General features: G+C 43.2%; 7 protein-coding genes across 7 annotated transcripts; 3 read left to right on the top strand and 4 right to left on the bottom strand.

Moving 5' to 3' along the window:
- The first annotated feature begins 205 nt into the window (after positions 1-205).
- EAE97_008910 (uncharacterized protein) lies at positions 206-2,675 on the top strand. The gene is made up of 3 exons (XM_038879425.1): positions 206-559; positions 672-926; positions 1,013-2,675. Exons 1-3 carry the CDS (start codon positions 317-319, stop codon positions 2,612-2,614), a joined length of 2,100 nt encoding a protein of 699 aa, XP_038729936.1. The 5' UTR covers positions 206-316; the 3' UTR covers positions 2,615-2,675.
- A 1,470-nt stretch (positions 2,676-4,145) lies between these two features.
- EAE97_008909 (uncharacterized protein) lies at positions 4,146-5,852 on the bottom strand (the record flags this gene model as incomplete). Its single annotated transcript, XM_038879424.1, has 1 exon — positions 4,146-5,852. The coding sequence occupies one exon, from the start codon at positions 5,850-5,852 to the stop codon at positions 4,146-4,148; it is 1,707 nt and encodes a 568-aa protein (XP_038729935.1).
- A 2,435-nt stretch (positions 5,853-8,287) lies between these two features.
- EAE97_008908 (uncharacterized protein) lies at positions 8,288-9,587 on the bottom strand (the record flags this gene model as incomplete). Its single annotated transcript, XM_038879423.1, has 4 exons — positions 8,288-8,535; positions 8,609-9,221; positions 9,275-9,337; positions 9,405-9,587. The coding sequence occupies 4 exons, from the start codon at positions 9,585-9,587 to the stop codon at positions 8,288-8,290; spliced, it is 1,107 nt and encodes a 368-aa protein (XP_038729934.1).
- Positions 9,588-13,052: 3,465 nt separating this feature from the next.
- EAE97_008907 (uncharacterized protein) lies at positions 13,053-15,140 on the bottom strand (the record flags this gene model as incomplete). Its single annotated transcript, XM_038879422.1, has 2 exons — positions 13,053-14,835; positions 14,917-15,140. The coding sequence occupies 2 exons, from the start codon at positions 15,138-15,140 to the stop codon at positions 13,053-13,055; spliced, it is 2,007 nt and encodes a 668-aa protein (XP_038729933.1).
- Positions 15,141-16,643: 1,503 nt separating this feature from the next.
- On the top strand, positions 16,644-17,466 carry EAE97_008906 (uncharacterized protein; the record flags this gene model as incomplete). The annotated part of the gene is made up of 3 exons (XM_038879421.1): positions 16,644-16,772; positions 17,274-17,362; positions 17,421-17,466. The coding sequence occupies 3 exons, from the start codon at positions 16,644-16,646 to the stop codon at positions 17,464-17,466; spliced, it is 264 nt and encodes an 87-aa protein (XP_038729932.1).
- Positions 17,467-18,870: 1,404 nt separating this feature from the next.
- EAE97_008905 (uncharacterized protein) lies at positions 18,871-19,327 on the top strand (the record flags this gene model as incomplete). The annotated part of the gene is made up of 2 exons (XM_038879420.1): positions 18,871-19,003; positions 19,128-19,327. The coding sequence occupies 2 exons, from the start codon at positions 18,871-18,873 to the stop codon at positions 19,325-19,327; spliced, it is 333 nt and encodes a 110-aa protein (XP_038729931.1).
- Positions 19,328-21,291: 1,964 nt separating this feature from the next.
- EAE97_008904 (uncharacterized protein) lies at positions 21,292-23,189 on the bottom strand (the record flags this gene model as incomplete). The annotated part of the gene is made up of 5 exons (XM_038879419.1): positions 21,292-22,210; positions 22,260-22,300; positions 22,422-22,548; positions 22,597-23,008; positions 23,066-23,189. The coding sequence occupies 5 exons, from the start codon at positions 23,187-23,189 to the stop codon at positions 21,292-21,294; spliced, it is 1,623 nt and encodes a 540-aa protein (XP_038729930.1).
- Between the last annotated feature and the right edge of the window lie 2,376 nt (positions 23,190-25,565).

Below are 25,565 nucleotides of genomic sequence, written 5' to 3'. Positions count from 1 at the left end.
ATTAAATATGACATAGATCTCAGATCTAATATGTAGCCAAGACTCAGGGGTAACTTTTCCAGCAATAGAAATACCCGTGGACTTACAAAGATAAATTATGGGTCTGACTACGGTCGAGAGAGCGGAAAGTAGCGCGGAGCTTACCCCGCCTTTTTGGACCGAGAGCTGAATGAAGTACTTGTTGTACTTTTGTGCTTTAGTGGGACAGCATTTCACAATGTTTACATACATATTGGTTTGTTACATGTATGCCATGAGCTGAAAAGCTTTGGGCTTGATTTCGCAGTAAGTGACTTTCTTTATTCTAATAGATGATATGGCTTCTAGGTTGTGTATTGCGGGAGCGAAAACAGGAACGGAAGCTAGAGCTGGAATGCGGGGATGGAGACGTGGAGATAGTTTGGGGATTAGGTTGAGGAGCGAGATGGGGAGAAGCCTGGGAGGCGGAGTGAGAGCTGGGAGTACAATGAGGAGTAGAATTGGCTTTGCGTTTGGGTTTGGAATGCGCTTTCAAAGGAGAGGTCTTCTGACAGAGAGTTATAGTGCTGGACCTAACGAGGTAACTGGTTCCATTTCTTCCTTCTCCTTTCCCTATACTCGATACTCTCGCACCCCATTTATCTATCTTCAATCTCTTATAACCACCAAGTTGACGACCCGTTTCTTCTCAGCCGCCGCTTCTCCAGCATACTGTTCCCCAACATTTCCGCAGCATCGTCAACTCTCATGGTGACAACCTTGCGCTCATATCTCGCTCCCAAAATAAAAAACTTACATATCGAGAATTGGATGAAAAAAGTAACGTTATAGCATATGGGTTGAGAAATGTGGGTGTGCAGAAGGGAGATAGGGTAGCTGTTAGTCTGGGGAACGGATGGGAGTTTGGAGCAATCACTTATGCAATTTGGAAACTAGGTGCTGTGTTGGTAAGTTGAGGATTAACAAAGTGAATCTCAGGAAATGTAGAGATGGGTCTAAAAGATGGGGAGGTGCTAATCGCTGTTTGAAATAGGTACCCTTAAATCCAGCATTTAATACGAAACAAGTGGTGTCGGCCTTAAACCACTTAGCAGCGTCACACCTGATAATTGGCCATGAAACACATTTGCCGTTTAAGCCCCCCAGAGACAATACACCTTTACTGAAAGATATCATTGGGGATCTCAGGCAACTCGCGAATGAATTGAAGAGTGAAGCTGTTCCAAGTTTAAAGAACGTTGTTCTAGTGAAAGATCCGAATGATGAACTTGCGAGTTTGCCAGCTACAATTGATTTTCAAACGATGATCTCGATGTATGGATCAGATAAAGAGAAGGAAGTCGTTCCAAATCAGGAATTGCATAAGGATGATGTAATCAATATTCAATTCACATCAGGTACAACTTCGACTCCTAAAGCAGCTTGCTTGACCCATCATTCAATTCTCAATAATGGCTATTTTATTGGCTCACGTATGGCTCTCACACCATCAGATATAGTCTGTTGTCCACCTCCTTTATTTCACTGCTTCGGTTCTATTCTCGGATATATGGCAACCGCTACTCATGGCAGCACAATTCTGTTTCCCTCCCCTGCTTTCAATCCTTCGGCCACTCTTCTAAGCATCCAAGAAAACCAAGCCACAGCTCTTTATGGTGTGGCCACTATGTTCCTCGCCGAACTCGAACTCCTTTCTACTGGTACTATTCCTCATACTGGCTTTGAACATTTACGCACGGGTATCGCAGCTGGTTCTTCCGTTCCTAAATCCTTGATGGAAAAGCTTCATAAACAATTAAATCTTACGGGTCTAACAATCTGTTATGGAATGACGGAAACGAGCCCAGTTTCTTGCATGACGACTCCAACTGATCCGATGGAAAAACGAGTGAATAGCGTGGGGAAGCAGTTACCTCATGTATCTACTAAAATAGTCTCACCGTCTGATTTCAATGAAGTTCTGCAATTAGGTCAACGCGGTGAATTGGTTGTCTCGGGATATCTGGTTATGAAAGAATACTATGCAGACCCAGATCGTACCGCAGAAGTCTTGATCACCGATAAAGATGGGAGGGTTTGGATGAAGACGGGCGATGAAGCGAGTATGGATGAAGAAGGATATGTAAAGATTACGGGGAGAATCAAAGATTTGATTATACGGGGAGGAGAAAACATCCATCCGCTTGAAATCGAAGACTGTATCTTTGGTATGGAAGATGTGAGGGAGGTCAGCGTGGTTGGAGTTTCGGACCACAAATATGGAGAGGTCGTTTGTGCGTGGATTATACCTAGACAGGGCGTGAGTCGAGGGTCTGATGATGCGGGGGTGTCGAACGACATTATGGGTTGGGAAGCTTATGACAAACTTGTGAAGAACGGAATTAATGCCAGCAGCCATAATGAGAGCTTCAAAGTAGGAGCCGAAGCTAAAACCACGGAGGGAGAAAAGAGCCAAACCCCATCACTCACTAAAGAAGCAATTCGACACCATGTGAGGACACATTTGAGTGGGCATTTGGTTCCGAAATATATCTTCTGGATGGATGAATATCCAAAGACGGCTAGTGGAAAGATTCAGAAGTTTAAGTTGAAGGAGAGAGCGGAGTGGATCATTGGGAGTGGAGGAGAACAATAAGAAGTGGTTAGTCGATAGAGTAGATAGATATCTGAATTCAGAAAGAAAAATTCAAATCAAAGCTTTGCATAAGTACTCCTCTACTCTCACCACACGCACGCAAGAATACATAATTGCAATCTCCTTCTTCAAGGGTCGAGATAGGCCAATCTCGATATATGCAAACCTACAACGATCAAAACAATCTACCAATGTGCTTGAATCTGTCATCTCTTCATCATTGCCAAACCACATTTCCCATTGACCGTTGAAGTGATGAGTTTTGATCATTCTAGGATACAATAATAGTGCTCTGTATTGTACAATGAGCAAATAGTGCGTGCATCTTTACCATATCCATAAATCCAAAAGTAGAATTACATCTCCCTCGAAAAAATCCCACCACTAGATCCAACGTCACTCACTCACTCACTCAGTGAGTCACTTCAGAACAACGCGGACGGAATATCTCCAAAATTCTATGTTTCACAGTTCCACAATCATGAATTTAACTATCCTATACTATACCATCCCTCTCTCTTCCCCTCCCTCTAAAACGAATAGCCATTCCCCCCTCCCCCCGCTCCAATCTATTCGAGCTACTAGATCTCACTTTGTACATCATGCAGAAGAAATAGAGTTTGTAAGAATACCACAACCCCTGGATTTTCATTTCCATTCCCATATCGACTCGAGAACTTTTCTAAAATATCAAGCACATGTAAGAAAATTATCAATCTACAGAGTAACAGAGTAACAGAAAATCCATACAATCACAGCCTCTGCCTCCTTCCCTTTTCATCTTGAGCGTGTGCTGCTCTCCCTCTCCCTCTCGCAGTCCGGGTTCCCTTGCTTACTTACACTTACCACCCACCACAACATTCTTCAATACTGCATCATCCCCTGCTCTGTACAATCTAACCGTTCTCAATTGTCTAGAACGCATACAAAAAGCTCCTTTTATTAATCAGAAAACGCCGCAGAAGCTAGTGAGACATTGAACGTACTTTCGCGACTGCAAGAAACGAAAGCGTATTGTATAAATAGCACACGATAGTATTATGAGGAACATGTTTCATTCTACCTGAATAAAGTTACAAGTGTAATAGTATCCTTCTATACATGTGCTTAAATATATGCTCCTGTAGGAATTCTTTAGTCGCTTCTATCTTCTGTCCTTCAACAGATCAAAGATTGAATGGACAGAATGAACCCATGAATCAATTATTTTCAAAAGACGTCCGAGTGAAACCTAGAACGGGCCACCGTTTGGTTAGTAGTGAGCCGTGATGCTTGCATAAGGAGCTTGGTAATAATGATTGAGGTTGGTGAAGTGGTAGCATGCTTAGATAGCCAGTACCGGTGTAGGGATTATCTTCAAATCAAAGCCTAAAATTCGCTATGTTGCTTGCTCAGACTTCATTTCTTGATAAACATCAATCGAAATATCAGCGCGGAGATCGTATATTGTCCAATCATAATAAGACAGCGATATAATACAATCCGTTATCCAATCACAAGTTTATATCACCGTGTATTATGCTTGATCTTCTCAACTTGGAGCTTTGGGAGAAGTAGTGATTTGATGTGTTTGGACTGGTTGAGTCTTGGACCCTCTAGCGAGATCCTCGCTACTCGTGACAGTAGCGGTAACCTCCTGGATAGCTGCCGAAGCCTCGATAACAGTGGTTTTAGAGGTGAAAGTAGTAGCAGTTGGGTCTATACATCGTCCGAACCATCCATAACTCTTACAAGATGTCGAGATTATTGTTGTCGTTGACGTAAACGTTGTACTCGCACTGCCTTCATCTAAGCAACCCCACCAGCCGGGACTTTTGCAAGTTTCGGTACGAGTCCTTGGCTTTGACGTTGTACTTGCAATAGTACTTGATGAAGTAGAGTGAGGACCCTTTTCTCGTTTCCAATTGAAGCAATCAACGCAATCGGTCTCGGCAACACACGGTGGGGCTTCATCATACTTCTTGTATACATTTCTGATGGAGGCTCTAATTCCGTGAGTCGATAGAGATACACTCCAGCCAAAATCTGTAACAACATCGTAGACACATCGCAATCCTGCATGACACGTCGACTCGAGGGCATAACCAGCAAAAGCACAAAGTGATGTAGCCCCATTACACGTACCCATATATACTGGATCAGCGGTGTGTCCGAAATTCCAGATACCTACATTATCACGAGCTTCAGAGGCCGAATTGTATCCTGGTGGAGTAGGAAGAGCCAATCGAGAGATTGCTAATTCCTGAGGAACCGACTCAAAGGTCAGTACAGGATGGCCAAAAGTTAATGCAACGAGAGTAGTGACAAGTCCTCCAAGAGAATGACCTGTCAACCAAACATCGGCGTTGGGATATTCCTCTGTAATGTTTCCATAAAGTTCCACGGCAGCTTGATAATAACGATTCGGTTTCTTTAATGCTTTAGAAACACACATTTCGTTGCAGGTATATGTTGCCGTCATACAATCACATACTTTTCGTAGCCCCCATCCACCTTGTCCACAGCAACATCCCGCAAACAGATTATCATTCTCCTTATCATTTGTAGTTGTTTCCGCTCCATCGAATACAGCTGAAGTTGTACCCTTCAACGCGATAACGATTGTAGTATTTGTATCGTCGGCATAAACATGGCCCCGCAGACCATCCGATTCCCATCCAATGGAAGATGAAAGATTGAAGGGAGGTTTTACGTCTTCCCACTGAGGGTCATCTGGAGTTCGCTGATATGTGTTTGCTGCCATGACGGCAAAATTGACCACAGTGGATTTGTCTGTCACATTTGGCGCCGACACATCATCAACAGACCATGCCGATGCAGGTAAATCGGCAGGCCATTGATTGAAAGCTTCTATATCTTGTACACTTCGCTTTCGAAGTCTGTGGATGCCTATTGGAGCTGTGTAAAGGGTAAAAGGTCCAACTTCAGATTCGCCATCGCTAACTTCGAGCTGGTGGGCCGCTTTCTTTATCTTCTCGGGATTGATTCTGAGCCGTCGATGTAACCCAGGGTATTCTTTGGTTCCGCGATGATACACACTTCGCAGAGTGAGGGTTCGACTCTGACTAATAGCTGCATCGCCTCCCGAGCTTTTGGGTGGTGAGGTCCATTGTCGTAACGGAGCTTGAATTGATGGTAGGAATGGCACCTGGAAACCTTCAGCCCAATAATTATTCCATCCTGATACCAGAATAGAAGTATAAATCAGTGGGATTAAACACAAGGAAAGTAGTAGCATCACGAATTATTATAAGTATGATAATGCATGCATGTACGAGTATGTAATTGTTTAGATTGATGATAAACTCTTCTCAGGTGAAGAGGTTAATGAATGAATGCACTGAGACATTCTAGGTAAGCCTCGGTATGATAACTTACCCCAGATATCAACTTTTAGGCTTTCCAGTTCCTATTGCAAAGAAACGCATTCAAGTCGATTTGTCCAATAACGTTCAATATTATCAAAATCTAAATCTCGATTTTTTTATAGATATTCTCAACATAGATAAGGTTAACGATCCAGCCGTTGGAGAAGGTTATCTATCATCTTAGACCCATCAGCATCCCAAACGTTTTCCTATAATCACCGACATGCCCCTTTATTGCTGCCGTCAGGCATAGTATGCGCTTGTCAATTCACCATTTCACGAGTTCTACATTACGCAGAGCAAAGAGTCCTTGTATTAATTGATTAGGACCAGTAAGATTTGTACAGTTAGAATCTAGTCCTCCAGAACGTCATTCATTCATTCTTTTCCTGAACATTGCAAAAAGCTGCAGCTTCAACCGTTATTCATCTCATTACACACCGTCCATTGGTCTACCATCACAGCACTATAGCGAATAGAAATCCAGATAAAACGTGAAACGAAAACTAGTAATTAAAAAGCCATGAGTAGCGATGGCGTAATAGCATCTAAATTTGTGCCACCTATGCCGTTTTGCGAGATGATTGAAACGATTATATGTGCCAATGATCACACCATGCCACCGACCGACTGACCAACCGAACCGCCATGCGTATTATGTTTCCTTACGACCCAGCCCGAAACGAATATGAAGTCCTCAAACCCTCCACAAAACTAGAATGAAACCGATCCCAATCGTACAACTCAGGCCCGCAAACGTGCGAACAGAGTTTCAAAGAATGAAATAACAGACTACTGCCACCCTGAATTATTGAAATGGCACGCTCTTGAAGCTAAACAACCTTTCCTAAGGTTCCCAATTTTGACATGCAATTTCCTATTGCTGTCAGCAGTCAATAAAGAGGGCAAATTAAGAGGTTTCCCTCTATGAAAGTCGGCCGTTGTCCCGTGGTTAGGTCATCCGTCTTCAGAAAGAATGGCCAACAGCTGCTAGTAAATGACCACGGTTTTGGACGTCCTGCGTGGATATGTTTTGTGAGGGCCGATTAATGATCAAGTATTTTATCCTGGATTTGAAACGATGCAAGAAAATGTTGAGTGCTGAGGCCAGGCGAGATACGACAAAATACGCCAAGGTGCAGATAGTCTTCGGGGGGCTCAGTAGCCACTTTGGATGATTTGTGTCTTGTCAGAGCAACGCACAACAACCTTCTGTAACCCATGGAAAGGTCAGATGTTCTGGTGTTCCGGAACGCGATGAGATTCATATGGACAAGGCGACGAAAAGAGATTTGATTAAGCCGATTGGTCCATGATACACACCTGAATCGAACGAACACAACGGAGGGAATATCGAAGAATAGCACGTCCGATGGTTTGAACTTCTGAAATCCAAGAGACGGAAGTCCGCAAGGGTAGCAATCCAGGTCCAAATGAAAAGGCCAATCCAGAGAGGTCCCAAAACCGGATGGTTTCACTGTACCTGTGCTGTGAGACCATGCTTGAAAGTCAGTGATGAAAATCCATGGTCGGGTCTTGACCACAAAAGGATCCATGACATGGAGTGGATGGGCATTGTTTTGAAGTGTTGAAATTATCCTTTGAATGGCTGCTGTCGATGTATATACAAACTCCTCTACAATGCTGCCTGAACCCAGACCTGAATGCTCTAACGAGTATTAAGATACTAACCAAATCACGAAACGTGGTATGGAGGAAAAACCAGCCGGCGAGGCTTCCGGAAATTTGGGTCCAAGACAGCAAAGCAAGTATGAGGGATGGTATCCTAAGATAATCCAGAAACTTTCAAGAAAACATAAACTCATGATGCGCCCCAACGGCCTGTGCGCGTGCAAAAACTGATGCAACTGACAGATGAAAGATGCAAGAAGGCAAAAACACATCCATTATCCTCATTTGGTCCTTCGAAGCTCATAAAGCCCGGGATAAATGCTCTGCACATGCAAAGTTCATGATAAAACATCCGCGGTAATTCTCCGATAATACATTCCGTATTCGGTCCAGTTGGTAGTAGTCTAGCGATGGGTATGATAGAAAATCCTGGTAATATAAAGACCATACCTCGATATCCAAGATGCAATACCTATTGCATTCTTGGCTTTTAATTAAGATTCCGATGAAGTCGTAAAGTAACCTTTGTCTCGTCTGGATCCATAATATAGGAGCTTCCTTTGGTCCAGTGTTCCAGTAAATCCAGGGAATAAAGCAATGAAAAAAACGCCAGAACATGATAAAAGTACGAGGAAACAGTATCGCACAAATCAATTACGTCCCAGAGACAAGATCAATTCCTGCGGCGCTGGTGATGTCTGTCACGGTCATCCCTACTGTCCCGGTCACGCGGTCTTTGAGATGAAGAAGTGGCGGTGCCACTTCGTCCAGATGGCATTGGCTGAGAGTATGATACAGGTTCCTGGTATGACGAGCCTGGTTCAGTATATCCGGCATCTTGCATCTGGTAATCTGAACTTTCCGGGTATGCTCTGCTATCGTATATCTCCGGGGTGGATTCATAATTGCCTGATGGAGCAGCTAAATTGTTAGATTACGTTCGTTTGCGAGAATAAGAACAATTAAGAAAATAGATGCACTTGGGCGTACGCACCACGACTACTATAGTAGGGATCTGTTGGTGCATGGGCGGCATATGCTGGAGTTGATGCAGGTGGTCCAGACTGGGAGTAGTACTGCGTTGCAGGTGCTTGGTAGGATGTGCTAGGTGGGTATTGAGTCCTAGGAGTTGACTGAGGAACAGATCCGCCGCGGCCAGCGGGTGGTTCAGCAACAGAATAATTGGATCCGTGGATATAAGTCCTGGAGTCATGAGGGTATCCTTGGGTAGAAGGAGCATACGGTTGTGATGATGGCTGGGTGTAGCCATCATTCTGGTAGCTTGTGGGCTGACTGTAACCCGCCGAGTAACCCTGGCCACTTGGTTGATATGATTGGGAACTGGGCACAGCAGCCGATGGTGAATTATACATCCCTTGTTGTGCAGCAGGACGAGGCTGTGTTGCATCCATTCTATCCATTCGAGCAATAGATTGATCGAGTGCATTTGAACTTCTGTAGTCCACTACTATAGGGGTGTTAGATTTTCGAACCATCTCGTTCGAATCCCTTAAAGAGATACCATTTGTAGGGTATTGTGCATTCGATCTAGCAAGTCTCTCAGCTCGCCAGTCTGCAGACGCCTGCTTTAAGTCAAATATCATTGCCTATACCCAGAATTCATCAGCGACATCACTTAATCGATATAACGCGACATTACATTTGTAAGATTCCTGTAAGCTGTGATCACGTAGACAGGCTTAAGTTGTTTCGTCCTCGGGTCCTGTAGGTGAAGGCATTAGTTTTCCATGGCAGATTCAAGTCTGAAAATTTTGGAGGCGGCTACTTACTTCCACGTCACCCGGTTTGACGAGAGCATCGTTACCAAGATACCGGCAGATATCGGCCGTGATAACTTCTCTGTCAATACCTTCAGCGTCAATAACAAACTGGCCTGTCCTGCCAACAGATGAGTGTGGTGGCTGTGGTTGCGAGCGCGAAGCTCTGCTATCTCTATCGTCACGTCGCGACATGATGATGGGCCAGGAAAAAGTTGGTGGGAAGAGAAAGAGAAGGACCAGAAGTGAGGATTTTGGAATGCAAATCACACACAAGTCAGCCTAGGGGATAAATGTGGTAGCACACACAAAATAACCGGTGACAAATTGGATAGTCAGAAAACGGCCTAGAAGAAAATCCTGTTTAGAGAAGTGGAAAACTTTCTCAATACCCGGGGAGGGGGGGTATGAGCGGGAGCCTCGAGAAGAAGTAATCCTGTGGAAGTAAGAGAAAGGATCGGTTGGTCCTGAGTAACTCTGAAGTTTGGGAAGCGTATAAGAAGAGAGAGTAAGATTTGAAAAGGTCCTATCCAATCCCAGAGGGTAGTAACGCAGAAGACGCGGAAGCTGGTATAATAATGTCGTGTAATATGAAAGTCGTACTCCAGGAAGAGGCAACTAAACAATTTAACCTTCTAGACGAATGATGACTGGGATATTTTCTCTGAGCTGGCGATTTACTTGTTCCCCTTGTGTGGTCTTTTTCTTCGATGGTAGTTGTTTTGACTCTCGTCTTGAAGACTCACTCAAAAGAAGAATTGATTTTTAGATAAGACGGTGAGAGAGGAAGAGTGGGAGAAGGTGGCAAAAGCGAGAGAAGGCTGGGTTTGCGAGGGGTGGTGTGTCGAATGTGTGTCTTTTTTAATTCCCCCCCGGTCGACTGTAACTGTAGCTGAATATCCGTTTAGGAATGGTGCAGTTATAATGGTTTTAAACTGGCCGCTTTTAATTATCGCGTACAGCCCAACCAGTCAAAGGAATAACTATGGAATAATTGGACAACAACCACCAGCTGTATAAGAATGCGTGGAAAATTAAGAGATTTGTGACGGGATTATGCTTATTATTCTGTTTGGGGAGGAAGATCTTTTTCAACTGATTTTTTAAAATGAATTTGAATTGAATTGATCTGGGTCGATTCGTTTCGATCTGATTTTTCAATATTCAAGAAAGTGATTGAATCTTCTTTTTGTTGAGGAGGAAGAGAAAATAAGAGGAGGAAGAGCAGGAAAGGTCTCTCTCTTTTCTTTTTAGATTATCCAAGGTAATTAATACTGATCGCTATGGAATGCAGTCACAATGCCAAATTCTTGTTCTTGTAGTCAAGTACTGTGGACGGGATATGACGACTAGCAAGTGCAATGCAAAGCCAAATGTGGGCAGAGTGAGCGAGCCAGCCCTGTTTTCTTAATCCTCCGAGGTACTTTCGCACGGGAGTATATAAAGGAAGGATGACTGGAATCTGGAATGGGTCGACAAGTGTGGCGTAAGGTTGGATATGGTAAGGCGGAAGATAGTGATGGCACCGATGGGGTTTCAAAGAGGGGCAGCAGCAACAACGGCGGTGGCAACTTAAGGGAAGGATACAGCTAGATAGGTTTAAGTACCTAGGTATGTACGGATATAGAGATAGAGATAGAGATAGGGATAGGGATAGAGGCAGGGATATAGAGAGAGAGAGAGAGAGATAAATATGCCTCGTTATAGCTAAGGCGTATGAAGAAGTCTCAAGGTGGTCAATAGTAGACTAATTAAAAATTAAATTTCGTATGGTTTATTCAAAGTTTTATATCTTCATGTCAGGAGTATAGTGGAAAATGTCGACATGAATCATTAAAAAAAACTCTAACCAAAAACCTTCTTTTTGTTAAGGGCATCTTTGGGTATACTTATTAGAAACCTGACACCAAACAAATCGATATCTCGCCCTACCATTAGCTCATCAATTCATCAACCGATCATAATCTCCAATCTTCTCAAGCCTGAACTATTGGATCCAGCCAGGGATCAAAATCCAGTCTATCACAGTACCGTTCCACGATGATTCGGTCCTACGACCCACGACCCAACGTAAATTCTGGGTTCTGGGGAATATAGACTCGCCGAATTTGCCAGAAAGTGGAACTCCTTTCCTTGCTACTACTGTACTACAGCGGGAAAGTAGGGAAATAGATGGATGGCACAATGAGGGTGTAAAGTGATCGAAGATGACGCGTGAATACATCAGAGGAGAATATCCATCCTGTAATGAGCGACGCCGAGGTTCCCTTTGACCAATTCTTCATTTGTTGCAATCAAATTGTTTGGTCAAATCTGTATCGAAAGCTTCTTACCTACCTTGACCTTACATGAAATATGCTATGCGATGCGATGCCCTGTGCTATACTTACTACCCACACATGTTGTGCACAGGATTCTTCCTGTCATATCACATTAATAACTCAATCCACTAGACCAAGGAACCAATAGAAGATCTGAGATTTGACCCCCAATTCCGAACCTCGAATTGCACAACAGAAACAATCAAGGCTTGAATGTTCTGTGAAGAACGGACAGGAACTGGAACAGGAACTAGAGATCGCGATGGTGATGGTGACGGTGATGGTGATAGTGAATGAGATCCAAAAAAGCAAAGGGCAGCCAGCGATTCCTGCAGTTTTGCTGGCAAGGTTTGTGATCTTGGTAGTTTGGGTGGTCTGTGATTCTTTTGTGGCGCGAATTCAATCGGGTTGGGTATTGATGCATCCCAGCCTAACGCAAGCAAAATGCTGCCTAACCCATATAAACTTCAATTTCACAGGTTCACAATCGTTCCATGTTAATTTTCATTTGTCTTTCGAGAAGCCATCATGATACTTTTAGACATGGATTAATTTAAGGCACATTGACAACAAATCCATGCGACTGGCGTTTGTAGATTGTCTAGAGTCACTATAGGCCTACCGATAATCCGATAATTTTTACTCTTTTAATTCTTCTCACAACCACGAGGCTCTGGATCTCTTTGCGTCTTACTGTATATGTACGGTAGGTGATGATGTACCCTGCCGATCAGGATATCTGACGAGAGACGAACGACTCCAATTTGGTAGGGCTAACGGCATGTCTTTCATCCCATCCAAATAATGGTGCTTTGTGTGGGTGAGACATTATCTATTGTTCTTGATGCCTTCAATATTGCGCATGACCGTCCTGAAGATCCAAGTACGAGTGTTGCTTGTTAAATCTGACAGCCTGGATCCATGGCAAGCCTGCTTATCATTTGCAAGGCCACAATATGGCCGGGTGGCCGGCTCTAGCTGAACCTCTAGAAGAAACACTATCGCAATGATGGTCGTTATTGCATTACTCGTAGCTTCGAAAAGATCATATACTACGAATGCGTTATCCAATGGAACTCATACCGCAAAAATGTGTTTGTACATCCGGACATCACGTTGCATCTAGAATGTGCGATCCCGGTGAGCATATTGTTCCAGTTGCACAGTATATCGGAGCATAGTCCGAGCATGAATTGGCCGTCTTCTGGAACTATAGGGCTCTTCCCATCAGCATGAGTGTTAAAATCTCGGCGCATTCACCTAGAAGTTAAAGGTATCGTGTGGCACTTCAGGATAGGGTGAAAACGCGGTCGGTGAGAGTTGTTTCATCTGTTTTTCATTATCCAAATGTCAACTTGCTTTGACCCTTTTCCGGTCGGCTACCACGTCCATTGCCTCGTTTCTTCGATGCCGCACCCCTTTTGTTGGCGGAGGAAGGAGTAGGAGCTGGCGATGTACGCCGTAAACGATCCTCGTCATGAAGATCTTTAGCGAAATGCCAATCTTGGTGACTCTGAAATGCCTCCGCACAATCCAGTGCCTGATTGCAACGGGTACATAGAAATTCTGTAATTTGTGATTGTTTTGGGATGGAGGGATTGGCTGATGTTTCTGGCCTTCTAGCCGCCTCATTCTCTTGCGGTAAACGTGCAGCCTTAAAATCCACTTTAGGAAGCGAATGCCCCTTTTTCTCATATACAATACCTGGCCCGGCTAAATTCTGCTCACCGCCGAAGTCATCATCGTGCTCTTCGACGCTATCTGTCTTGACGAAGAATTTCTGGATTCCTGCATCAAGTATACGACGTCTCTTTTCAGGTCTCTCTGCAGATACGTTCGGCTCTCGCGGAGCTGGATTGTTTAGAGTCCTGGCTTCATCGCCTTTGACCAAAAACGCCCCGATACCCATGTTACCTGTGGGCACTCCATCCTCAAAACCGCCGACACTTAAACTCAAATTCGAACAAGGCCATACCCTCCCATCAAGCATGATTTGATTTAGAAGTGTCTTGGCAAGTTCAAAAAGGAGTATCTCGTCCATCTGCTTTCCTTGCGGAATTGGCGCTTGTCGAGATTTGCTTTGGGCTCCATGTTTGTGGTGCAAATTGATCGTCTTGGGCCTTCTCTTGTTCTCTAGAACCCCCTCCTCCACTAATCGGGATTGTATATCCGCCGCAAAGATGCGGAGCCACCTGTTAGCCTGCTCGGGAGTGTTGATACTAGGTCGAAACGATTTTGCAGATAACATTGACTTTATCTGAGTTCGTGAATTGATATCACTGACATCAATTCCACGAATGACGTTGTAAATCCGCGTCCCGGTTTCATCTCCTAGTTTTTGTTTTAATTGCTCCATGGGAACAAGTAACAGATCATTGACCATATCTGTATTAAATAGCTTGACCACTTCCTCACCTGTCTTGCCTCCCAAATTTCTAATCTTAGTAAACTTGAAGCCTGATAAAAATTGCTGAATTGCCCGATTTCGGACAACAGTTTGTTGATTTGGCTTCTTATGCGCGGAACCCAATTTGGAAAGCATTTTGTTTTGGGCAATGCCGGCCGAACAAGTATATTTGAGTTTCTCACGTATTGCGGCCCGAACTGTGCGTACGATTTCAGAACCAATCAGCATTGCTATATCATCCCAATCTGGGTCATCAGTTTCCGCTTCATCGTTATCTAGATCCACGAGTGCATCCGCTTTCCAGTCGAGAAAAGTCGTGGGGGGTAGCGGCAGTTGTTCCGTCAAATCATCGTAAGGAGCAGGACCTCTCAACTCAGGATATCTCTCCAAAAGCGTCGCATGGACCTGGGCAGATAGATCCATGAAGACCTCATCTACACTAGCTTTCTCTACTCTTTGCAACTCTTTGGGTAGACAATCTTTTATACAAGCCAATATTCGTTTTGATTCGAGTCTGTAAGGATCGAGAGAGACTTTGTGTGTAGCAATATTCTTAAAGGCATCGTCGTGATATGCCCATTTTTCATCGCCTTCGCGCCAAGTCGCAACATGTTGACATATGAGATCTGGACAAAGCTTCTTTGCTTCTGTAATAGTTACGTGCCGGTTGAGACCAAATGCCCTGGCTGGATAATTGATAGCTATGAGACCTTGCCTATGTTCAACCCACGTATTAGCTTCAGCAGGCCCTCCAAAAGTATGATGGTCGACCATCCATTGAGTAAAGAATCCTCACCATTGTTGTACAGCTAATGGTTTGTCCTCCTCAATTCCTAATCTTACCATCTCAACCTGCGCATAAAATGCGTCAAGGTCGAGATGTGCGACCACCCTCAGAGGGCATGACGTAGCAGAAAGAGCCAACTGTGCGAGGTGCCTATACGTAAATTGACTCTTTTTGCGACGCGATGGTGAGGCTTGCAGAGGGGATGATTGCATAAAAGGTTGCGGAGAAGACATGACTCTGAATTTTCGCTCGAGAAATACGATTTTGGCGTAGTAAATTCGCTATTCCGTGACCATGTTTTGTACGTGCGACAATAGAAGTAAGGAAAAGATCCTCTGAGCCCGACAATTAGACTCGATATCATGAAGCGACTACACAGTGCTCTTTTTCCTTGTAATGTCCAATCCGGAGTTGGACCTCAGGACAGAATGAAGGGTATTTGTTAAGATGTTACGAACTTCGAAGGAAATTCTATATGTACTGAAAGGATGATAATGATACTCTCATACATCTGCCACTGGATAGTGAAATGACATTGAGTCTTACCTGTGGATAAAAGAACTTTTTGGTAAAGCAATCCAGCATCCAGCTCAACCGTTGACCAAAGAGATTGATGGATGGTGTAGACGCGTTAAAGTGTATTTTCCATTTTCTTTGTAATGGGAGACGTGACTGCGCGATGTACCGCGCCTTAGAACTATTTTCCGTGCTGATGTCATGACTCTGTAGTGGAGTAGAGCACTAAGTCGGATACCCCACTTTCGGGCCACCCTTTTACATCAAAAAACACTTTTTTAATTTATTAATATCTCTATTGATATTGAATATAATTTAATAAAAATCTATATATATATATATAATTCAAGCTATTTCAATCCTGTTCTAAAAATTTCATATTTTTAGGATTTTTGTGGATCGATTTCCGGGGCTTCAAAATATCGATTTTCAATTTGTATAGAAATCATATACAAATTTGAAACTTTATAAAATCTATAACAGCTTTTAAGAAAAAATAGCTAAAAATAAATTATAAAATTTTATAATATATTTATTTTGAAAGATTCTGAAAAAATAGAAAATTCCTTATAGATAAATATTAAAGGGGTACTCTCAAAATTGCAGGGATTATTTATACTATTCTAAACTCACTATATACTATTTCTTTATATCTATTCTTTTTTTTTGGAATTTTTTTGAATTTCTATATAGATTCAGATTTGAAATCTTCAAAAATATATATAAATTTTTTTTAATTATTATTGTTAAAAAGTTATTAAAGATTATAGAAAAGTTTTAAATTTGTATATGATTTTCATGCAAATTCGAAAATCGATATTTTGAAGTTCTAAATCTTAATCCAAAAAAATCCTAAAATTCTAAAAATTCTAAAAATTCTAATATAAATCCAAAATGGTTTGAATTATATGAATATAAATTTTTATTAAATTACATTCAATATTGATGGAGATATTAATAAACCAAAATAGTGATATTTGGTGTAAAAGGGTGGCTCAAAACAGGGGTGGCCCAAAAGTAGGGTGGTCGACTTAGGTAGTAGGTACGAGGGTACCTACATAGTAGCTTATGATATTGTACCTCACGAACTCACGAACTCACATATATGATATATCTCCTTTATTGTACATTTTGTATTCATATCTCCCTATTTATTTCAACTTATTTACTTTGATTTCTTTCATCGGACTTTCAACTGTATTCAATAATTCGAATTAACCATGTCTTTTCTACGCAACCCCGCAGCTCTCTTTGCTCTAAATCTCACTACTTTAGTAGGTGTTGTGGGAAGCACCTACAACTTAAGATCGCATATGGTGGAGCTCTCGGAGGATCATGAAGCAAGAATGGTACGTAGGAGATCTATTTCTTTTGGGTTGGCAATGTTATCATTGCATCCAGGGAAGGCTGGTTGCTCAGAGGCCAGTATCACAGCATCACAGTATCACACTGGAGGATACCCATCACCCGGTACAGGGGATTGTCTGTAGTTGGCACAATCTCCGTTTTATCAAATCAACTATCAGTCTAGCATCCAGTTACAAATAAGATTCATGGTTTTCACTGTAACCATCCGGTTGTACATGCCTTGACAGTCCATACTTACATCTTATTCCGGCCTCGTACATCAACGGCCATACTGTTAAGCTCGACTCGATAGCCGTTGTCGAGCGAGGTTTACAACTGAGAAATGATTAGCCTCCAACAAATCATCAGACGTTGGGTAGACCCATGAAGATACTGGCCAATTTGAGATTCTTATGCTTCCTCTTCACCCAACCATGTTTCTTGTCCCAGATTTTTGCGCTTTGAATTGAGTGATCTTCACTTTGTTAACACATCTTCTGCAGGATGAGTTGGAGGGTACCTTGAGAGGACATATTGGACTTATCGAAGACGCTCTTGATAGATTAGAAGGGAAGCCAAATGGAAACAAGATGTAAGACCAGACAAGATATTTCTTGAAAGAATTGAAATGTTGACATGGTTCTCTAAAGGGAACAATATTATGGGAAGAGAGCTAGGGATGAGAAGAAAACTTAATTAGCCGGCAGATAAAATCTGACCTCAGCATTCCCAGTTGAGAGGGCATACATCAAGTTTCGGATCTGTAATAGGTGTACTTAGGATCATTGTATCTTTTTCGGGACTAGACTGCTTGTAAATATGGCCATTCGTGCGGTCTCCTCACGTATGTGAGCTTTTTGGGATGTTGATCGGTTAAAAGAACTTCATCCCTTGCACATGAGGCTCTTTATGTATTGAGATGTAAAAATGAAAAAACTGCTAGAAGATGTTAAATTGAAAAAGTAGTCAATTTGAGAGAAACTGTTACAGTCTTTCACTCAGAATCAAAAGAAGGTATGATGAATATTATGATTCTATGAATGGATGACTATCCTATCGTTCTAGCACCAATGTTGTATGGGGTTACTTTTCTGGCTGCCGGCTTTATCTTCAGTCTGGAGTCAAATGTTGATCTGACTTGTGTGACATGAGCTAAGATTACTCGAGAGCAGGTAACCCTGAATGCTAGCTGCAGTTATCATGCTTATATTAGTTTTAGCCAGCACTAGTTACATATCTCATGTTACTCATCTATCAAAGCATTTGCGGCTCAAGGAGCGGCTCCTTGAGGATGATGCGGCAGAAGTAAAGCAATGTTACTTCGTACGGCTTGATTCTGCAGTCAGAATATAGATCTTCTGTCGAATCCCAAGTGACTGGCATGATTGTCACACAACAGACTAACGGGCCAGAGATGTAAAACCCTTATTGCTAAGTCGGGAACCGGTTCTCATGTATGTGAATGACACGAGGCTGTGAACGTTATTTAGATCTTTTCCCCGAACACGATTTTTTAATGTTTTGCTAGAACGTGAAGTTAGTTTTGACTCTTTGCCAGCAGACATCACCTAGTTATTACTCTCATTCCTCCTTAAATTCCTCCTCTTGTGGTGAGATATAGCCCCAGCCGTTCAAATTCGGAATAAGAAAGTCATCATAAGCTTGAGTACTGCACTTAAGAGCGCTGGGGCTAAGAATCGGCGTATGCGTCACAACATCCAACTCCAGATTCTTTGCTAGCCTTACTAGAATGTCCAGCCACGAGACAGGTCGAAGGATTCAATGCTTTCTTGTAGGAATTGGGAAGATGCACATTTCAAGAAATAGAGATTCGTCACCTCTCCCAAGATTCGCAATGGTGATTTTTACTTCCCTTTAAGCTATTCTCGTTGACCATAATTGTAGGAATCAGAATTTAATTGACTGTACCAGGGAGGCTGGTCGAACAGTTACCTTGCTAAAGCTCGTATTGTGACCGATCATTGAAGCGCGCTTAAGAATTCCAGGATACTGTGGATTCGAGGGCAAGCCACTTCGGATATATGCCCGGAATGACTAGACTTTGGTACTCACATAGCCATTTGCCTGGTCCATATCTCCATGCGCCCTACACTGGAGCCTTCCCAACTTTCTCATCCATCGCGTCATCGCGAGCGCCCATCATTCACCGGCGGATCGATTGATGAGCTTCCACGTAGCTTCCAAAATGTTCTCGCCTACGTTCAAGGGGCTTGTAAGCAGATCTTCGGTGACAAATGACCCTGCGAGATGGGCCTTGTTCCAACGGACCGGTTCCTAAAGGATTCTAGAAAGAGTGACGTTACACGAAAATATCTTTCTCGACAACAAACTTACAGACTTCCATTGTACCATTGCAACCTACGACCGAAATAACCTCTCCATCGATACAGCTGCGCCACCTCCTAATGATGATCCGGGAGAAACTCCACTGCTAGTCACCATGAACGGTGGAGACTTCGAGGGGCACGGCGCCCATCGTTCAGGTGCGATATTGGGACATCAATCATGGGGGCGTCGGAAAGGTGAACAACATTGATTTAGTCTGCGGAACGTCGGTTTTTCGAAGTATTTAACAGTGCTGCTCCGTCAAGGCAATTTGAATTCGCATCAAGATCATCTCAGCATTCTCGCAATTCATCGGCTTATTCCATCTAAACTCACTGCTTGCTGTTTCACCAAGAAAATCGAAACTTCTCAATAGGAAAGGAACGAAAGCTCAAGGTATTCGAGTCTTAAAACCCGCTTGATCATTGAAACGTGTACTGATGATTCAGATCCACAATGTCTACATATACTGCAACAAATAGCCCGAGCCTGGAGGGATGGTGGGTATGCTGCGCATGCGCACGAGAAATTGATTCCAACACATGGGGTTGGTGCTGTCCCGATTGCTCGCATACCTCCTGCACATATTGTTCCGTTCCTTCACAGCAGGCTTGGTATTAGATACCAACTGCTATCGAATACGAGAGCAAAAGGCTCGTATGGGATATGATACCGATGAGGATACTGTGGTAAAGAGTTGGAAGAAGGGGGAGATTAGCTACCGAGCGGTGTTCCAGAAGGATGAAATGGCTATGCATGGGTCAAAATATGAGATATTTTTGTTGGACAGGAGCATGGGTTGTTGATTTTGATTTTGAATGATAGAGTTCTTTTCTCTCTCTATTTGGTGCGGAAAAGTTGTCGAGATTGGTTTTGGAGTTCGCGATATTGGCTGGCTTCGTGAATTATGGTTAGAGGAGTTATGATTTATTTTCTTCCTTATGCCGTATCCTATATCCACGACCTTCGGTCAGTGATATCATGAGTGTTATCATGTCTGAGTATCAATCTGTTGACTGCTTCAGTAGCATGGAAAATCCTCTTCTGAAACTAAACCGCAATGACTGTACTCGCGTTACAATGCTCTGTAACCCTTACAATCTATCTCGGAATGATGTGTCGGATGGCCTACAACTTTCGCGAGTCTCTTGCCTCATAACTCACGCGACTATTCTTCCTAGTGTCTCGAATGTTGGCAGAATCATCGCTGGCATGGAAGTCCATCATTGAAAAGGTAGAAAGTCATTTAGGAGGTATGTGCCCACCCATAAACCCTTCGAAGCCCATGTGTAGAAATATCTGCTAGCCCTGGGTCAAATGACTGTAACATCTACACTGCTTCATATGAAGGTGCAGCGCCGATGATATTAAAGCTTACCGACAGTCTTAGTCTTCATGTCTTTGCAAGCTTTGCTAGCTCGAAGATCGAGGTTGCTGATGCTGAAAGGGAGCCGTGAGCGAAGGCGTCAGAGAGAAATCGTCAAATTGGAGGCATATTTACTACGAAACTGGGCTCGAGGTTGACAAGGCCAGCTTTCCCAAAAATCCGGAGTTCCACGATGTTCGAAGATATTTGGAAGTGTGAATGTCTTGGAATTTTGACGACGCGCATATGTTCTGGATTGCATCACGTGGAATATTCTGTCTTGTCTTCCGAATCATCTCGAATGCCAAGTAAGTTCCTCAAAAATGGGTGCAAGTTGTCAAAGGTTGGTTCAATGTTGGACCCTGTGATGGACATGCATGGAAACACCTTAGCTCCGGCAGTGCTAGTATGCTTGGAAGCCGGGTTAAGCTGTGGAACAAGGTACCTATACTGCACCCGTTTTAATACCCTCGCATAAATCAAGGAGACAACAAGAGCAGGCATCTCGACTGCGATATGATCCTTTCGAGCTTCGCATTCGACGAATAATCAGGACCTCGAACACAATGAACTGAAAATACCAGTAAGGATGAGTGCTCGGAGAGCCTAAAGGTATTACTTTCTATTCCGATGTCTTTCTAAAGTCAAATTAGATTAATTATTACATTTAGTGCTTCTATATACTGGCATCATAATATACTTAACGCCAATTTCATATATTGCGAGTGCTCGTTTTGTAGCAAACTCCGCTCCAAGCCAGAATGACTCCCATTAAATTGTGAATTGATTAAAAGAGTGGTGAACACATATCATCTATGGCGTGAGTTACGAGCGCGGAGATCTCGCAGTTCTGTCTCATCCGTTTTTCGACCCATTTCTTCATCATTTGGGCTAAATTGTCGCCCCGATTTACTCGCTTTGTCTTTCTTATGGCGATTTGGCCTGGTTCGTTGACGATGTCCTTCAGGACGTACCTCATTAGGTGGAATAAAACAAACCGAGGCCCGAATACGATCTACAGATGGGCCAATCGAGAAGTGACTCTCTGTATTCTCGTGGTTGCAACAAGGGCTTCTCTTCATGGGGAGAAACCAGTCAAAGAAATGTTCTCCCATGACAGTCTCCCAATTTAATAGAGCGGATCCAAGATCCCAAGGATTATCGCCGGGGGTCAGTGTTTCGAGTATTGCAAAGGTTCGCACAGCCCTTCGGTCTCTATCCAGTCGCTCAGTATTGTTTGTCGATTTCTGGAGCCCACCAGTTGCTGGTGCTTCAATATTTTCAGACGACGAGAGAGCGGTTGACGAATTATGAATGATACCAGCTTCTGTTGGTTCCGAGACCAGATGTCCAGGTTGGACGCTCCCGTTAGCTGGCTCGATTGTTGCATTGGCAGGCAACCCTGTGAGACCAGCCATTCGCCTTGCGTCATTGGCTGAAATTGGCTCGGACAAGCGATCGTGCCTGATAGTTTTCACATACGGGCGATTTACCCGGGTGCCGTCCAAGGGTGCCGGAATGTCTAGCGGATACGTTATTTCGGAATAAGTTTGCGTGGAAGCGGCTGTTACACTTATTTCCGCCAACCTCTGTGGGGATGGCTTTAGTATTGCTAGTCGATGGATCTTTCCGAACCTAGATATGTCTTCGACTTGTGTCAAATTGTTGATTGCGAGTCTCACGGATGTCAGGAACATTGTTCCAGTGAACAGGCCAAAAAATGCAGCTCTGAATTGTTGGTCAGTAATGAAGCGCATCACGAGGATCACTAACTTACAGTGCAAGAACGGCAATGAACTGGTGGTTAACAGACACGCCCTGGTTGGTAAAATTAGTGCGTGTCAACAATGTTCTGCTCTCGAAACCCCTGTTTCCAACAAGTGCAAATCTTGAATTGCATTTGGAAGATTGGAAATGAAAGTCCATGGGCCAATCATACCTGAGTGCTACGCTGTCGATGAACGTATACTGCCATCACTACAAGAACATGTATACAAAATAAGGAGGTGTACCCAACAAATTGAATAAAAAACTTGAAGTTATTCTCGCCGATAGGCCCTCCTACCCTTCACTTTGTTAGCCACAAAACAAGAAAGGAGTTACAGTGGACATACCATGGGCAATAATGATCCATTTTGTATATACATCTTCCTACAACACTACAGTGGTGCTGGCGATCCAGTTTCCATATGCAACACTCAGAACACCATTTAGGCTTCCCATCCTTTTCCACACCGAAGACATCTTTTGTGTAAAATAATTCGAGTCCAGGAGAGTCTGGATCAGTCTTGGACCCGTCAAAATCCCCTGAAGTGTATTCTCCCCCACCAATATCATCATTTGTTCGCTTGTTTCTACGCTGGATCGCAGCAGCTCCAGCTCCGAGTGGCGCATAAGGAGGATCGAAGGTTGTCATATACACAACCCGGAAGAAAGACGAGGCCATGAGGACGAACAACAGAAAATATGTTATAAGGATGGGCACTGCGGCACCCTTACTTTTCTGTTCGACTAGGAGATAATTTACTGGAAAGCAAGATGTTAGCAGATCACATTCAGGTTCTCATGACATCTCCCCCCTACCACAAAGAATGGCCACTATGACATATGTTACATAGCCAACCACACCCGCAAGTGCGAAGGGCATAAAACGCGCAGTCCATATGTTCGCAACGCGTTTATTGCGTTCAATATCGTTGTGCGACATGATAAAATAGTCGATGGCACGAGTGCCAATAGTGAGAGTAATGTCCGAACCTGCAATAACGATTCATTACAACAGGTACTTAAGTATGTATGCTGTTGAAGGTGTTGTAACTCTTGATGTTGAATAAGTATGTGCAAACATCTCTTTCGCGGTATGGTATAGAATATCGAATAGAGTTGGTGAACTGAAGCCTGTAATGTGTTTCCGAATGTCGATTTACAAAATGATTCTTCGAATTAAGGTTTCTGTTTTCAAGCACTGAGACTCGAGAGATTGGCGTTTGTGGTCTAAGATTAGAAAGAACGATTGATCCACAGCACGACAGTTTAAATTACTAGGTAGATGGCAGTAAGCACTTTTTATCCACTACCGCTAAGCTTAATTTGAACCCGACAGACGACACGTGAATAATTTCATTCACGCCAACATCTATCCCCCGCGTTTATAGATATCTTTTGTATATCTTTTCTTATCTCTACACAAAGTCCATTAATTTAACTGAACTCTTATATTCAGCCCTTTAGAAGTGACTTTAATGTTGCGACATATGAAGCTATCAATGGATGGATCCGACTTTGATCGACGATATACGGGTCAAAGAGTGACCTTGGGTCTTAGGTATCGCGTATGATCTCTAAATCCTACATGTCCCTTCATTCTTTCCCGTCCACACAGTTGCTCGAGAGATCATAGAGCACCTCCAAATTTTTCTGCTCGGCGAGCGAAACTACATTGATCATCCTACTCTACCCTTGGTGGAACAATCGTCGCCTGACTAAAGTGGCCAGAACTAAGCCGAAAACAAACAGACATCACTCCATGTTGGCTGCAAATATCTTACCTCTGATTGAATTGAACGCCTTGGGCGAAGGAAAAGTTGTACAGGTGTTGAATTTCCACCCTTCCATGCATTTCGGTATCGTATCTGGGCATACTCTGGCTTCCAAAGCAAGTCTTTTACTTATTGTTGAACAATCTCTCACTACGTAGGAAGGCTGCTCTTGGTCTCTCCCAGGTGACCCTCCTTCACACCCTTTTAGATCCAACACCTTGGCTATTTCAAACAATGAGGGTCACATCAACATGGGTGTCCCTTACTAAAGGGAGCGGCAACATGTCTCTTTGCTGACAAGGCTACGCAAACCACTAGCGAACCCCCCCTCTATAGCTATACAATTATACAATTGTAACGAGAATGACCGATGCTCTTGAAGTAAGAAGATGCCTCGAATGCAAATAGGGTAGGCAATTCAATCAGAGGACGTGATGAGTCAATTGCGGCTCCTTTGACCTCGATCACCAATTTGTGTTTTAGCTGAAGTACGTAAATTCCTTTCTTAACCGAATTTTATTGTCTATATTAGACAGTGAAACTCCCCAGGTTATCATTTCATAGATGCGTGAATCTACTGGAGTTTATTTCTAGTAAAAGATTTCGAAACCTCTAAATCTCACTGGAAGCCGTGGTATTCTGAGGTAATGATCTGTCTTATCAAGTACAAACAATCATTTGTATCCAGTTACTTACTCTATCTTGAGGATTCTTCGCCCTCACTAACTGTCCACAGACCACCCGACGATAACGAATCTACTTTCATTTATGGTCTGATAGTAAACAGAACATTGTTCAGTCCAACAGATCTGAACTCTGTTGTTCCACTGATGTTCTGGGCGGCTGCACTATACCCCAGGCTAGATCTTGTCTCACAGAACACATTTCGATGCTATGCCACTGAAAGCTTTTTGGCAAAGTAATTAAAAAGAGCTTATCAAGCTCTGAAAGAACTATCGATCATGGCAGTTATTGAAGCGTGTTATAATTTAGAAGGTTGGAATTTCATTGGAGTGTTGCCGAAGGAGACGAAACTATTACTGTCTATTCGTACAATGACTCGAGTCTTGTCGCGGAGCCCTGTGTACTTGGAGGGTTCATTGAACTCAGCTTCACTTGACTTGAGACCTCGTTCGTCCTTCACACTAAAGACCTCAAGGGCCAAAATAGAGTTACGACCAATTCTACACTCTCGAATTATTTATATCGAAATTCAGCAATGTCAGTGATTCCAGCGAACTTTACTTCTGGATGCAATTCATTCATAGAAGCTCTGTGCAGGCGGCTGCTCTAAATACAGCCCGACTTAACGTGGATCGTTGAATCAATATCATGGGAAAGCTGGTATTTCGACTAACAATTACTTGAGCTTTTCTCTACCGCTGTTTTGGCCACCAAATATGAACAGCCACCGCCCCATCTGCTACAACGACAGCTCTTTTTGATCCCTTGTGGTTCCTTTTAGTTTTCCAGTTACAGAAATTTGATCCTCCACTGCCTGATTCCTGGCTTTTGGAACGAGCTCAGACTCGACTTTTCAACAT

The sequence above is a fragment of the Botrytis byssoidea genome (genome assembly GCF_014898295.1).
Source record: "Botrytis byssoidea strain MUCL 94 chromosome Unknown BBYS_019, whole genome shotgun sequence".
In the NCBI taxonomy this organism is placed as follows: domain Eukaryota; kingdom Fungi; phylum Ascomycota; class Leotiomycetes; order Helotiales; family Sclerotiniaceae; genus Botrytis; species Botrytis byssoidea.
Note: the sequence above shows the minus strand (reverse complement) of the source record. Positions and strands in the feature narration are given on the sequence as shown.

Excerpts from the sequence above, each read along its gene's own strand:
- EAE97_008910 (XM_038879425.1), top strand. The coding sequence starts at position 317 with ATGGCTTCTAGGTTGTGTATTGCGGGAGCGAAAACAGGAACGGAAGCT. Across the intron at positions 560-671 it reads ATAGTGCTGGACCTAACGAG|CCGCCGCTTCTCCAGCATAC; the intron begins GTAACTGGTTCC and ends GTTTCTTCTCAG. Across the intron at positions 927-1,012 it reads GGAAACTAGGTGCTGTGTTG|GTACCCTTAAATCCAGCATT; the intron begins GTAAGTTGAGGA and ends TGTTTGAAATAG.